The sequence below is a fragment of the Mesoplodon densirostris genome, chromosome 1 (assembly GCF_025265405.1).
Source record: "Mesoplodon densirostris isolate mMesDen1 chromosome 1, mMesDen1 primary haplotype, whole genome shotgun sequence".
Taxonomy (NCBI): Eukaryota; Metazoa; Chordata; class Mammalia; order Artiodactyla; family Ziphiidae; genus Mesoplodon; species Mesoplodon densirostris.
The window spans coordinates 156,801,676-156,817,332 of record NC_082661.1 but is presented as its reverse complement, the minus strand read 5'-3'; the positions used below and the strand labels follow the sequence as shown (position 1 = coordinate 156,817,332).

Below are 15,657 nucleotides of genomic sequence, written 5' to 3'. Positions count from 1 at the left end.
GTGTTGGGTCTTTGTTGCTGCGTGTAGGCTTTCTGTAGTTGCGGCGAGCGGGGGCTACTCTTTGTAGCAGTGCGTCGGCTTCTCATTGCAGTGGCTTCTCTTGTTGCAGAGCATGGGCTCTAGGCGCGTGGGCTTCAGTAGTTGTGGCACACGGGTTCAGTAATTGTGGCTCACGGGCTCTAGAGCGCAGGCTCAGTAGTTGTGGCACACGGGCTTAGTTGCTCCGCGGCATGAGGGATCTTCCTGGACCAGGGCTCGAACCCGTGTCCCGTGCATTGGCAGGTGGATTCTTAACCACTGCGCCACCAGGGAAGCCCAGAGCTGGGTCGTTTTTTATCTGATGCTAGCCCGCTTTGCTGTTTTAGTGCCATCAAGTCACTTTGGGGAATATCTTTCTAGCAAGCATAGAAGATGCACCTTCCTCCCCTAATGTGAGTTTGTTTTCTTTTTTATTTAGATAGCACTGTGTAGCTTTCCCCAAACAGTGTGGTGAATCAGGATAGGTAATACCCCAGATACCCTTCTGCAGCAATGACTATGTTCCTGATGGATGTGATTTTGAGATTCTCTTTGATCCATGTGAGTGTGAGACACTCAATATATAAAATGGCAAAGAGACTTTAGAGAAAATCAGTGACAAAAGTTTGCTTTAAGAAAACGGATTCAGTTAATATCCTGGGATCCCTGTGTGGTGTTGTAGAAGACTCTGTAATTTTTTGATTGGTTTAAAGACCAAAGGGAAGTCATTGTTCATTGGCTTTGAAAAGCCAGCTCGTACTTTGTCCTCCATCATTGTAGGTGTGACTCTTTTTTGAATAATACAAATTTAACATGGATCTCTTCTTCTGATGGCTTATTGGTAGTCTTATTAAATTATTTCCTCAATGACCACTCTTGTTTTTTATAAAATATTTTTTAAACCAAGTCACTAGTTTCTTTTTAGGTAGTAGTACCTGCTAATGCATTTGAAAATCATGCATTTCAAACAGATCATAAGGAAAAAGGTGGCTTTGCAGTGTCATGATACCTCTTTTAAATAGAAAGGTTAATATTTTCCTTTGTATGGTTTTTCTCCTGGAGAATGATTTGTTTCTGAGGAAATTCTCCAAGGGCAAATTTTTATAAAACAAATGTAATTACTATTGAAATTAATAGTACATGATTGCTTAAATAGTTATTAAAACATACATATTCTGTGTTTTTGTAAATAAATGTTTCATGCAAAAAAAAAAAAAAAAGTGCAACCCAAACAGAACCATAAAGAAAAAGAAATCATTACTTACTGTGCAGATGATGCTGGGGAATTATCACTGCTGCAAATAAGCCGGCTTTGACTTTGAGCTCTGTGAGGAGAACTTGGTGCCAGATGGGCATGTGGGTGTGTAACCCTTCTAAGAGGACTCAAGACACTGCAGAGACACTTTTTAATTTAGGACCTTTTTGAAGTGTACATTTTTCAAACATGTCTAAGTGCGCGAATGAGAAGGTGACGCTCGGGTGGGGTCTGGCTCTGTCCAGGTGCTGTCCCCTGCTGGCTGAGTGTGCTGAGTTTACATTGGTCGTCCTCAGGGAGAAGTTGCTTTCAGTCTGAGCTGGGCTAGTAAAGAAACTGTCTCAAAATCGAATTCTCTTCATCTGAATGAGTGTATTTCAGGGAATGACTTAATTAATACTCAGTAGGTAAATCAAGTAGATTTATAGTCAGTAGATGTCGATAACAGATTAAATAATGTGACTTTTCACAAGTTAAAGATAAGTGGTTGGAGGAATTTTTTTTTCACTTTGTACAGAATATAGAGCAGCTTAATTGGATTTTTCCATGGTTTTAAAATTATTTCTTACAAGATTTCATTATACTTTTTTAAAAAGATGTCAGGGGCCTCCCTGGTGGCGCAAGTGGTTGAGAGTCCGCCTGCCGATGCAGGGGATACGGGTTTGTGCCCCGGTCTGGGAGGATCCCATATGCCGCGGAGCGGCTGGGCCCGTGAGCCATGGCCGCTGAGCCTGCGCGTCCGGAGCCTGCGCGTCCGGAGCCTGTGCTCCGCAACGGGGGAGGCCACAACAGTGAGAGGACCGCATACCGCAAAAAAAAAAAAAAAAAAAAAAAAAAAGATGTCAGGCTGTAGTCCAGGTGAGCACTGCCATTTTCAGTAGACTCCTCAGAAGACCATAAACTTTCTCAGCATTCTGGTATTCATTAGGCAGTGTTAGAAATGGATTTCAAATTGCTTTTACAACCAATTTATAGGCCCACCCTCATAGAAATGAGGTTAAGAAACACGTAACAACATTGGCTTTGTTGCTTTTAACAGGCAATCTTTTATATTGTTCTTTTTTTAAAAAATGAAATATAACTATAGAAAAGCACACAAAGTGGTATATAGTTCAATGAAATAAAAAAACTTTTTGGAGATATAGTTGATTTATAATATTACATAAGTTTCAGGTGTGCAACGTAGTGATTCACAATTTTTAAAGGTTATACTCTATAGTTATTATAAAATATTGGCTGTATGTCGGTGAATTTTTTTTTTTTTTTTTTATGGCTATGTTGGGTCTTCGTTTCTGTGCGAGAGCTTTCTCCAGTTGCGGCAAGTGGGGGCCACTCCCCATCGCGGCGCGCGGGCCTCTCACTATCACGCCCCCTCCTGTTGCGGAGCACATGCTCCAGACGCGCAGGCTCAGCAATTGTGGCTCACGGAGCCAGCCGCCCCGCGGCATGTGGGATCCTCCCAGACCAGGGCTCGAACCCGTGTCCCCTGCATTGGCAGGCAGATTCTCAACCACTGCGCCACCAGGGAAGCCCCTCGGTGAATTTTTATAAGATGAATACAACTGTGCAGCAGCACGCAGATTAGGAAATAGAGCGTTTCCAGTCCCTCCGAACCCCACCTTGGTCCTGCCCCAGGTGACCACCGTCCTGACTCCTGACTCCGTAGGTTAACTTTGAGTAATAAGCAAGTTAATTTTTGACTGCAAAGGGATATTATCCAACTTCATGCCCCATTTTTTTTTTTTTTTTTTTTTTTTGCGGTACGCGGGCCTCTCACTGTTGTGGCCTCTCCCGTTGTGGAGCACAGGCTCCGGACGCGCAGGCTCAGCAGCCATGGCTCACGGGCCCAGCCGCTCCGTGGCATGTGGGATCTTCCCGGACCGGGGCACGAACCCGTGTCCCCTGCATCGGCAGGCGGACTCTCAACCACTGTGCCACCCAGGAAGCCCCATTCCCCATTATTTTCCTCAGACCTGTCTCTCTGATTCATGAATGTTTATGAAGTTAAATCACCTTCAGGAAATAATGATTTGTCCCTTTGCAGGATGGTGAAGTTCCCTGGGAGGCACTCAGGAGATGACCCCTTGCTAATCGTTTTCACTCAATAGCAGGGTAGCCCCTAGTCATGTTTCAGTTATTTTAAGAAAGAGTTTATTTCTTGACCTTGTATGATACCACAGAGATGGTCTTCTCAGCCTCACTGACTTTCCCCTGTGATGTTTAATGAGCTCCTTGCTGCAGTGTCTGGGCAGCAGCTGTGGTAGTACATTGTGCTCAGTTTAGTCTCATTTTCTGTCCATTCAAGTAGTTTCTTTCATGTATATGTTGAGGAAAAGAGAATATTAGTAATGCTCCTCTCCTGTTACTGCATTCTTAGCCTTTTTGATATGTTGAAATAAGTGATTGCGAAGAATCTCTCCAACAAAAATACAAATTTTCTTGTGAGAGCAGCCCAAAGGTTTGATTGAAGAATAGGAGAAGAAAGAATGGGTCAGCTCTTGGGTGCCTGCTCAGAGGCTTCGTAATTCCTGCCTGCTTCTCTTTCCTGGACTTTAAAATATATATATATACTTTATTTTTTAGAGTAGTTTTAGTTTTACAGAAAAAGTGGGTGGAAGTACAGAGAGTTCCCATAAAACTTCTCATGCCCCTCCCCCAAGCCAGTTTCCCCTATTAATATCTTGTCTTAGTGTGGTACCTTTATTACAATTGATCAGCCAATATTGATACATCTTTAGTGGTTAAAGTCTGTAGTTTACATTAGGGTTAACTCTTGGTGTGGTACATTCTGTGGGTTCTGACACATGTTTGATGGCATGTATCCACCATTATAGTATCATACAGAATTGTTTCACTGCCTTAAAGATCCTCTATGCTCCACCTTTTCACTAATCCCCCAACCCCCCACCTCTGTGCCAAACCCCAGGCAACCACTGATCTTTTACTGTCTCCATAGTTTGTCTTTTCCAGAATGTCACATAATTGGAATCATACTGTTTGTGTAGCCTTTTCATTTGGGCTTCTTTCCCTTAACAATATGCATTTAAGGTTCCTCCATGTCTTTTTATGGTTTGATAGCTCTTTTTAGTGCTGAGTAAATATTCCATTGGATGTACCATAGTTTATCCATTCACCTGTTTAAAGACATCTGGTTGCTTCTAAATTTTAGCAATTATGAATAAAGCTGCTATACACATTCTTGTGCAGGCTTTTGTATGGGCATAAATTTTCAATGCATTCAAGTGAATTCTAAGCAGTACGATTGTTGGATCACATGGTGGGAACATGGTTAGTTTTGTAAGAAGCTGCCAAACTGGCTCCCAAAGTGCTGTAACCATATCATGTTCCCACCAGCAATGAGTGAGAGTTTCTGTTGCCTCTGGGGGCTTTTAGACTCACAGTATATCTGTAACCGTCCCGAGGTCAGCAGAATTAAGTTGGGATTGTGGTACATGACTACCACTTTCCTCTTTTGAAGATCTGATGGAAAGTTTCTCTGGAACAACCCACGTGTTGCATAAAACATGTAAAAATTTATAACATCAAGGTTCATGGCTTGGCATCCAGATTGAGAGCATCTATTCTGACCTTTAACATATTTAATCCTTAAATCTGAAATTTGAAAGAACAGGAAGTCCTCATTGAAAACAACCTCTTCTAGTCATTTACTATCGTTTCCTTGGGTAACAGGAACAACTTATTTAAAATGATCTTTGTCTTTAAGAGAGGAATGTTAGAATGCTTCTAGTCTGTGACATGAGGGGTAAAATTGTTCCTTAGTCAGCTGGGCTGCCAAGAACAGCATTGACCCAGACTTGGATGTTGTGTAATTGATCCATTTATTAGACACCCTGACTTTGATTTAAAGGGCAGGCTAGAGGTTTGAGGTAGGGAGGGAGGGAGGAGCAGGGTAATGGATAACTGTCACTGTAAAAAAAAATTTTTTTTTCTAAAGTTTATAGACCAGAAACTTTGTTTATCTCCAGAGTAATTCAGTTTTGTTTTCTTCATATTCAGGGAAAATAATTGAATACATTAAATTAGATGGTCTTCTAAACATGAACTCTGGTATTTCAAATCCAAAGAATTTGGGACTGGAAAAGACCTTGGAGTGTATTTTGTGCATAATCTTCATTTGAACAGACAGAGAAGCTAAGCTTAAATGACAAGCCTTTGGTCTCACTTCTGGGCAGCACCTTGAACTTACATGACCTGATTTCTAGTCCAGTGTGCTTTGCCACTACCTTGCCTGAAAAATAAAAGGCATACAAATAATTTTTTAACAACCAGAGGAAAAAAATTGAGTCCATGCCATGAAATTTTGTGTGCAAGTGTATGCCTTGTGGGGCTTCCAGGAAGTGCTTCATGATGAACATGTTTGACATGTGGAAGGAACCATGGCCCTGGATCCAGTTGCTGGTTTCCTTTCCAGTTCCCTGACCATAAGAGTTTATAAACAAGTGACCATTGTGGCTCTTGACCTCTGGGTGTTTACACAGATTTTTGTCCTTTTCTTATGTTTTTAAGACTGTTTATTAAATATTTTGACTATGCCTCAATTTGATGTGAAATGTTTATTTTAGGTATAAGGACATCAGAGGTCAGAGGCTAAATCTGGCCCACTGGCTTCGTTATCTGTTTCTTTTTAAAAATTATCTCCAGTTGTAGGATCATTGGTGCCCCCTAGTGAGGTGATTGGGTAAAAGCACTAGTTGATGAATGGAAGCTGGTAGCATTTTCAAAGGGATGGGTTAGCAGTTTTGGTGACAATTAAAAATTAATGTAATATATTCTTTTTTTTCCATTAAGAAATTGAGGCCAAGAAATGAGCAGCGAGAGAATGAATTGATTGTTTCTTTCCTGAGATGTTTATATGAAGAGAAACAAAAAGTTCACGTCCATACTGGGGAGGTAAAGCAGGTATGGCATTTTTCTCTCTTCTTAAAATTTTACCAGGACACTGTGTAAAACAGAGTCTTGAGGATCTTCTGAAGCTCTGAAACTTCTTTTTCTCCCTGAATTTTATTTTCATTTGTTACACATGTAGGGGAAATTGAGGAATATTTAGATTGTGCTTAGAAAAGGTGAGGAGAGTTCCTGTCTGCGTTGTAGTGGGAGCAGAGTAGTTGCTGATGAGGGACTGGTGTGGAGCATCGAGAGTGAAGTTTACGAGTGGAGGCTAGCAAGGAAAGCTCCTTGACCTGCAGGGAGCCAGTCCCTGTCACCTCACCTTTCTCCTTGATTAAATGGGACTGACATTGTACAGCTGCCTTCAGAATTACATAGAGTGCCCAGAAGCTCTTTGTAATAAAAATGCAATGTGAATATAAGATAGCACTACTGATAAATCACATACAGTATTAGCCTGGTTTACGTGCTATTCAGATATGGAGCTTCCGTTAATTCCACTTCATATGCTGGAGGTGCAGAGTTGGCCTCCTATCCTCTCTTTCCACAGCTCTGTTCAGCTTTTCTGTGTGAGGGGCGCTATCTCAGAGGCTGGGGCCGCCTGCAGGGCTCTGTCTTTGAAGAGCTTTGAGTTTGGGATTCAGGACCATTTTCCTATTTCTTTTGGACTCTCTGTAAGTCAATTTATAATAACCATTATAGCTTCTAAACATGTATTTTATATTTGTTTAAGTTACTGATAGGCCAGAAAGCCTAGAGAAAAATCAGTGAAGGATGTTCAAAAAGTCTTTAATTTCCAGAAATATGTTGCCTTTTTTTTTTTTTTTTTTTAAAGAATACTTCCTGAGTGCTTTATTCTCAAGGTGTTTTAATGCTCAGTTGTGTGCTCTCCTCTTGCTATTTTCCCTGTAAACAGCCTCTGCTTTTCTGGTAACGTAACCGTGATGCAGTTTTACTTGGATGCACACACAGCAACTCTCCCCATTTGCTTTCTGCTTTCCAGCTGGCTTTGGCAACTATGTGCCTTTCCTGAACTCCTGGTCACATACAGTGGCCAACATTGTTTTTAATTTCATCGGCCAACTCTAGGGCCCCTTAGCTGTGACCCTAATATCAGTACACTGTGTTTTTGCCCTTTGTGTGTTGACCTTCTTCCCTTCTCAGCCGGTACCCTTAAGAGAGTGGGCAAGTTCTGTTATCCTCCTGTTCACTTTTGGATGGGCCACCCAGTCTAAGTTTTCAGTTAATTCCCTAGTTCACTTTTCAACATATTTCTTTTCTCATTTTCTTTCCTTTTTTCTCTTGTGCCACTGGTAGTTATTCTATGTTTGATTTTCTCTTTCCTGAGTCACTCTAACTTGTTCCAACAGGAAATTGATAATTCTGAAATAATTAATAATGGCTAGAAAGGAGAATGAAGTGTTTATGGTGGATGGAAAGTTTTGTCCTAAATGCAATCTCATTTTTGTGGAACAGGGTAGTATCTTTATGATTTGGGCATAGACTAGTACAGTAAAGAAATATATTAATGTTTCTTTTTTTTTCCCCCTCATTTGAAAACAGAATTTAATGTAAAGAAGACCAAGTCTCACAAAGTGGAACTGGTGTCTGGGCAGTAGTTGGGTGTCTCCTAGGCTGGACACCCTCTTGGGCTCCGAGTTCGGCTTTTCAGAGCCGCAGCTGCTTTATAGATCGATCAGATGAACTTTTGAGAGTTCACCAATAGATTCCTGCTCTCACTTTCTGCTACCAGATAATTTAACCACATGGATTTCATTATCTTCTTATTGCTCCTAAAAATTCCTGTAACCTTTGAAAATGTGTTTTGACTTGACCTAGAGAGAGGTAGAATTGTGGTCTGTGTCCACCAGCCTTCAAAAGTAGATGGAAGGGCTTGCCTGGTGGCGCAGTGGTTGAGAGTCCCCCTGCCGATGCAGGGGACACGGGTTCGTGCCCCGGTCCAGGAGGATCCCACGTGTCGCGGAGCGGCTGGGCCCGTGAGCCGTGGCCGCTGGGCCTGTGCGTCCGGAGCCTGTGCTCCGCAACGCGAGAGGCCACGTCAGTGAGAGGCCCGCGTACCGCAAAAAGTAAAAAAAAAGAAAAAAAAAAGTAGATGGAAGACAGTGAGCACAGTCTCAGGGATGTACTTCTCAGAGCTGTGGTGATGCCACACTGTACATGCTTTTCAGACTGAAGTGTTAGTGTTGGATACCTGTCGGAGGAATCGTTCCATAAAGTAGAAAACAAACTGAATGAATCCTTTGATCTTATGGGAAAGGATTCAGTTTGGGCAAGGACCTATAAATTAATAAAGTTTAGGGAGTATCATGTTTGAATCAATGGGCATATCATTTCTGTTTGTATTCACTGAGCTGGTACAAAAATTAATATTAAATCAACTGCCACTGATTGAATGTTTCCCATGTATTAGGTATAGTTTTAATTCTCTACATGAATTATTCCATTTTTTTCTACAACAACTTTTTTGAGATAGGTGGTATAATACCTATGTTAGAGACAAGGACATGAGGAACAGAGGTCAAGTCGTTTGCTAGACAGTGTGGAGCCCACATGTCTGAGGTCCAAGGACATTATCTTAAGCTCCTAAAGGGCATAATGATTAACTAACAAAATCTAATGTTATGTAACCACTCATCAATTTGTCTGGGTCCGTTATCCAGTAGATAAGTTTTTCTTTCTTTTTTTTTTTTCTGACATTTTATTACAAAAAATTTCAAACATACAGAAAAGTTGAAAGAATCACAGTGAACACTCACATACCCACCATCTGGGTGAAACCATTTTAAATGTTTTGTTATGTTTGCTTTCCCATATAGCTATCCATCTATTACTCCACCTTATTTTTGGTGCTTTTCAGATAAGTTTCTGATACTAGTACTCTTGATCCCTAAACACTTCAGTATGCATATCATTAATTAGAATTTGGTATTTATTTACAAGTTTTTGGAGATAACATTTACATATAGTAAGTTGCACAAATCTTGAGTGTACCATTTGTTGAGTTTTGAGGATTTCGTATATTTAGGTACCCCAGACCCGTATCAAGGTATAGGACATCTCCATCATGCCAGAAAGTACCCCCATACCCAGTCAGTCCTCACTCCCTCCCTCCCCCAGGCAACCATTGTTTTGATTTTTTTTTCTACCACAGATTAGTTTTGCCTGTTTTAGAACTTTCTATAAATGGAATCATACAGTATGTTCTCTTTTAGTTCTGGCTTCTTTCGCTTAGCATAATGTTTTTGATATTGTTTTTGATATTCGTCCTTGTTGCTTCATAAATCAGTAATTATGTTCCTTTTTATTCCATTGTGTCAATAGCACAGTTTGTTTCTCCATTCTCCTTTTGATGGGCACCTTAGCTATTTCTAGGTGCTGGTTATTTTGAATAAGGCTGATGGTGGATACATTGTGCCACTACTGGATGGTGGGTTCTGAACTGAGAACTTCATTGTAGCTTCAGAATTTAAAACTTGGCTCCAAACGTTCATGCTTAGAGTTTACCCATCTGTCTTGGGATGGGCAATGTGAGGACTGCAGTACAAATTCACTCTAGAGCCCCAAACTAGAAACTTATCCAAGAACCAGCATCATCTTCAAAGGAGAAACTTCTAGATGCTTAGTTTAAAATAAACAAGGAATGTGTTATTTTCTAAATGCAAATTATTTTCTAAACGTGAATTATTTTCTAAATGTGAATTATTTTCAGACTGCATTTGAATTACGGTGATAGACATAGAAAAGAACCTTTTTAGATGGTAGAGGAGAGCAGAAGCAGCATTGAATTAAGTATATAGAAATTCTTACAGCCTGGTTTATAAAAAGAAAAACACAAGTGCAGTTTTTGTTCTTTCTATGTAGGATCTACTACATTCTACTAGTCTTTTAGCCAGTATTTTCTGTATATATCAGAACAATTCAAAATGCTTCTGTTTTATGAAAACTTTGGTTATGAGTTTGAAAGCAGGTCTACAGTTTCTTAACTTCGTGAGTGAACTGGTATTGAGTCAAATGCAGGCCCCTGAGGGTTCTTTGTGGGTAATTCCCTTTGCTCCAGAGGCTGACTCCAGTCTGGACAGGCTCTTACTCTTGGTAAATGATTGCACAGGACCAAATTGCAACTAGTAAGGCATCCACCCATGCTACATAACTTAGTCAGTATTTGTTGAGTGACTGCCAGAGCCTGTGCTCATCACTGTTCTTCTCAACACCTGCACAATGTTAACTTGGCCAAAGCTGGAGGTGGTATGAAGGCATTTATTGTATTAATCTGCACATTTTTCTGTATGCTTGACATATGTAACAACAACAAAGAATAGTTGGTGTTTAGAGTAATGGAGGATGTGGTTGAGTATTTTTCTAGCAAAATCATCATCTAGCAGGAAGCATTCAGGTAAGAATCCATAGAAGAAACAATTTAATCTAGAGTAGAGTTTTTTTAATATTTTTTAAAGCATACCTCTTTGTTAATAAGTAACATTAAACTTCATTTTATGATTGGCAAACAAACTTTTATGTTGTCAGTTTCATGTTCCCATCATTTAAGGGAGAGACTTGGTTGCAGAGGAGAATGAATGGGATGATGGAAGCAATAGGTGGGAGAGAGGAAAAAGACAGGATTCTATAGAAGGGGATGAAGGGATTAGTGTAGGCAGAGAGGATGGATTCTTCAGTTGATTAGATTTATTTTGTCTCACCCTCTGAAATGCCCCCAAAAGTAAGTTGTTACTTTACTTTGAAAAGCTAATCATAGCTATCTTTGTACCAGAAGCTGTGCCCAATGTTTTACATGCTTTACCTGTTTTAATCTCACAACATAGCACTATGGTAGATCGTGAGGTTGATCTCAGTTTACAGAAGACGAAATTGTGGCTCAGAGAAAGTAAGTAACTTGCTCAAGGCCACAGCTAGTGAATGACATGTCTCTGATCCAGCCGCAGAGCCCAAGCTCTAAACTGCTTTGTTAACTGATTAGTTTCTAAGCACTTTTCCTTATTTTGTTTGGAGTAGGCAAAGCAACTCTTTGAGGCAAAATTATTTCCTGGACTTGCAGTCATGTCACCAAGGAGCAGATGAGACGAGGTCACAGAAAAAATGACCTGAGGTCAAAATGATGCATTCTAGAGATTTTTCAGTCCTTTAAAAAGGAAGGAAAGAAGGAGGGAAGGAAGATCTAAGTGACTTAATTTTCCATTGTTTCACTTTTTAGACATCACAGATTGCAGCGGAGAATATTGGAAGTGAATTACCATCTAGTGCCACTCGATTTAGGCTAGATATGCTGAAAAACAAAGCGAAGAGATCTTTAACGGAGTCTTTAGAAAGTATTTTGTCCCGGGTAAGTGGCATAATTCCTCCTAGTTTAAGTTAGATCACTTTTTTTTGAGAGAGCATGAAATTCAGTTCTTTGCTTTCATTCTATCAGTGTTCATCATAAAGTTTAGAAGAGTGAAACCTTTTTTGGTGTCTTCTCAGTGCTAGAAAAATGTTATCTACACTGAAAATTCAGTTTTTAACTTGGTCCGGGTTAAAAAATGTTCTCTACTCTTTTGTGTTCAATGGAATTTTTGTCTCCCAAAAGAATGTTATTTGTTGGCCAGTCCCTGTAAAGAGCATGGATTAGATACACCAAGGTGTGGGTTCCATTCTCCCTAGTGTCACTAGGTACAGTTTAAAAACTGTTATCGTGGGACTTCCCTGGTGGCGCAGTGGTTAAGAATCTGCCTGCCAGTGCAGGGGACATGGGTTCAAGCCCTAGTCCGGGAAGATCCCACATGCCGGGGAGCAACTAAGCTGGTGTGCCACAACTACTGAGCCTGCGCTCTAGAGCCTGTGAGCCACAACTCCTGAAGCCTGCGCACCTAGAGCCTGTGCTCTGCAGCGAGAGAAGCCACTGCAATGAGAAACCTGAGCACCACAACGAAGAGTAGCCCCCGCTCGCGGCAACTAGAGAAAGCCCGTGTGCAGCAACGAAGACCCAACGCAGCCGAAAATAAAATACATAAATAAATAAATAAAAATTCTGATTACATCATAAAAAAATTGTTATCGTTAGCTGCTTTTGTTATGTGTCTGAAACTGTTTATAGCAGGATCCGCAAACTGTGGCCCTTGGGTCAAATACCATTCACCTCCTGTTTTTGTAAATAGAGTTTTATTGAAACACAGCCACATCAATTCATTCACCTATTGTCTAAGGCTGCTTTTCTGCAGAGTTGAGTACTTGCCACGGATACCATATGGTCCACAAAGCATAAGAGATTTATTATCTGGTCCTTTATGGAAAAAGTTTGTGGCCTGCAGCTCTATAGGAAGAACAGAGTATACGTATGTACCAATCTGGGAGTTCTTTAAGAAATTACTACCACACCTGCTCCCCCCGCCATGCCAACCCCAGCGTGAGTGTAAATATCTTGATGGCACTTCTAAGAAATGAAAGTTCTGTTTTCTCTCAAAGTTTCACACCTTTTTGGAGCTTGCAGTATCTTCTTATAGTTATCTTTTATTTCATGAACCACTCCATTTGAAACATTATTTTTTGTTATAAATTTTATTTTGTATGAAGCTGTTTCTGAGAATTTCACAGCAGCCTTATAGATAATTAAAAGCAGTTCATTTACAAAACCAGAATTGGGGTGGGGCTGTCTTTGAGAACACCCAGACCGAGAGATTGTGGTTTATGTGTCAGGCTGGCAGGTCATGACACCGTGTGACTCAGAGGGGGGACTCTGTTGTTGAGTGTGTGCACTTCAGTGCTTGCTTTTCTTCTAGACACTTTCTCTCTTCTGCCCATCATCCCTGCCAAATGACTAACCCACAAGGTGCTTTGGAACATTTAGTTTGGTTAAAAAAAAAAAAAAAAGACAGAAATATTGATTGTTTTCATGCACATATGTGCTCAGCAGGGTTTCCCAGTAGATGCATTTTTCCTGAACTTATTTAAATAGACCAGGTTGCTTCTAGCAGATGCCTTTGCAAAAGCCTCAGGGGTCATAATTCGACTGCTTTTCTTTCCATAGGGTAATAAAGCCAGAGGCCTCCAGGAGCACTCCGCCAGTCTGGATCTGGACAGCTCCATGTCTAGCACATTAAGTAACACCAGCAAAGTAAGCACATTTTTTTTATATGACACCCTGAAGAAACCAGCAAATGGGTCTTGCTCATCTCTGATATACCGGGCCTATCAAAAGAAACAAAAGAAGCCTCATAGCTCCAATCATGAAAAATTTGGTGCTTCCGGACTTCATAATGCAGGTGCAGGGCTGGTTGTGCAGTTCTACTCTAGCCAGAAAGTTGTACATACCAAAACAGAGGGCTATTCCATAAGCAAAGAGGTAAAAGCACGATTTCAGGCCACTGAGATCTAATTAATCACAAGTGATCAATGGATTTCTTTCTTTAGTAGGTTTTCCAATGAAATCTAAATGATATATTAAAAATAATTTAAATTGGGAAAACCTCAAACGTGGGTTTACGAATTATGAGAAGTATGCAACTTAAATTCCTGAAACTTACTCTGTCCTCTGCCTGACTTTAGATTATAATGAAACATCACTATTTTTATAAATAAGCCTTACCCCTCGCGTCTGCCACCAAGCACAGCTTTGTGATAGTGAGCAAGCCAGCAGTTCTCTTTGGTAGCAGACCTGTCTCTGTGTCCTTGTTTTAATTTCTTGCTTTCTAAGCATATAAGCGTACTTAAACCTAGTTAGTTCAACTTTTTAACCACCAGAAAAGTGGATTTCGGGTTTTGTGCTGGGGATGTCAGAGTGCCCTGGGATGGAAAGAGGGGGAGTTGTTGTGGAGGCCAGCTCCTTACCACAGGAATCAAAGTTCTTCTGCGCTTCCTCCTGGGCATGTGGCTTTCAAAGTTTTCAGACCATAACCAACAGTAATTTACACATTTAACACTGCAAACTAGTTCAGAAACACACATACCTACATGCTCACAGATAAAATGAAAATAAGATTTCACAAAATGATACTTACTGTAAACGTGATACATACTGGTATTTGCTATTGCTTTAAAAAGTTGTGGCAGACCACAGAATTGATATCACTGCCTACCAATGTGTTACAGCCTATAGTTTGAGAAACACTGCCTCAGTTGAGTGCTTTCTCAATTTCTAAGGTGCATCTTTAATGGGATCTGGTTAAAATGCAGATTCTGATTCAGTAGGCCTGGGGTGATACCTGAAATGGCCAATTTCTGACAAGCTCCAAGGTGATGTTGATGCTGCTGGTCTGTGGACCCACTTAAGGGAGCAAGTCCCTAGACCCCAGTCTTCTGAATATGATTTTTTTTGTTGTTGGAGGGGGGAGTCCGTGCTGTGTGGCTTGCGGGATCTTAGTTCCCTGACCAGGGATTGAACCCACGCCCTAGGCAGTGGAAGTGTGGAGTCCTAACCACTGGACCACCAGGGAATGCCCTGAAAATGATTTTCTAAGTTAGAATCTAGTGGAATGTAGGGTCATCTGCCCTCCATCTCCTCCATACTGATTCTACCCACAATTCATTTGAAGTTTGGAAATGTTTTGGGTTTTTTTTTTTTTATCTGCTGGATACAGATGAAAAAGACAGAGCTTCTACCCTGCAGGAAGGAACTCATCTGGTAGGAGAGGCGACAGATATACCAGCATCGAGTAGAGTAGCTGTGAGCCTGAGTTCAAATAAGAGCCATGGTTGGGCCTCCCTGGTGGCGCAAGTGGTTGAGAGTCCGCCTGCCGATGCAGGGGATACGGGTTCGTGCCCCGGTCTGGGAGGATCCCATATGCCGCGGAGCGGCTGGGCCCGTGGGCCGTGGCCGCTGAGCCTGCGCGTCCGGAGCCTACGCGTCCGGAGCCTGTGCTCCGCAACGGGGGAGGCCACAACAGTGAGAGGCCCGCATACTGCAAAAAAAAAAAAAGAGCCATGGTAGCTTAGCTGTCACAGGAGCAAGAGGAAGGGGAGCTATTTTTGGTAAGTGGAACCAGAGAAAGCTTGGAGAGGGGAGCAGTAGTGCTTTTGATAAATCTTGGAGGAAGTATAGGAATTGCATCTGTGGAAGTGGACAGGGAAGAGAGCGTTCCAGATTAGTTCCAATAAAGGTGTTGTGAAGAAATTCATGTCACTCAAGTGACTTTTCCAGTAAGTCTTATTGCTTGTTTTTTTATTCTTCTTCAAATCACAGATCTAGGAATATATACATGGTTTGAATTTCTAGGGTAATTCTAAGGGAAATGCAGCTTTTCAGAACCTATTTGTGTGTATTGTGTGTGTGACTATATGCACTTTTTTTTTTTTTTTTTTTTGTGGTACGTGGGCCTCTCACTGTTGTGGCCTCTCCCGTTGCGGAGCAAAGGCTCCGGACGCGCAGGCTCAGCGGCCGTGGCTCACGAGCCTAGCCGCTCCATGGCATGTGGGATCCTCCCGGACCGGGGCACGAACCCGTGTCTCCTGCATCGGTAGGCGGACTC

At 41.3% G+C, this 15,657-nt stretch overlaps 1 protein-coding gene across 7 annotated transcripts in view; it reads left to right on the top strand.

The window, feature by feature from the left end:
* Nucleotides 1–15,657, top strand: part of TBC1D1 (TBC1 domain family member 1) — a 231,997-nt gene that overhangs the window by 137,307 nt on the left and 79,033 nt on the right. For 6 of the 7 annotated variants that reach the window (XM_060111254.1, XM_060111233.1, XM_060111242.1 and 3 more), the window contains 3 exons: nt 6,083–6,193; nt 11,412–11,540; nt 13,221–13,307. In XM_060111254.1, the coding sequence (XP_059967237.1) occupies nt 6,083–6,193; nt 11,412–11,540; nt 13,221–13,307 (327 nt within the window). The remainder of the gene's footprint in view (nt 1–6,082; nt 6,194–11,411; nt 11,541–13,220; nt 13,308–15,657) is intronic. The other variant, XM_060111224.1, reaches the window with a different exon arrangement.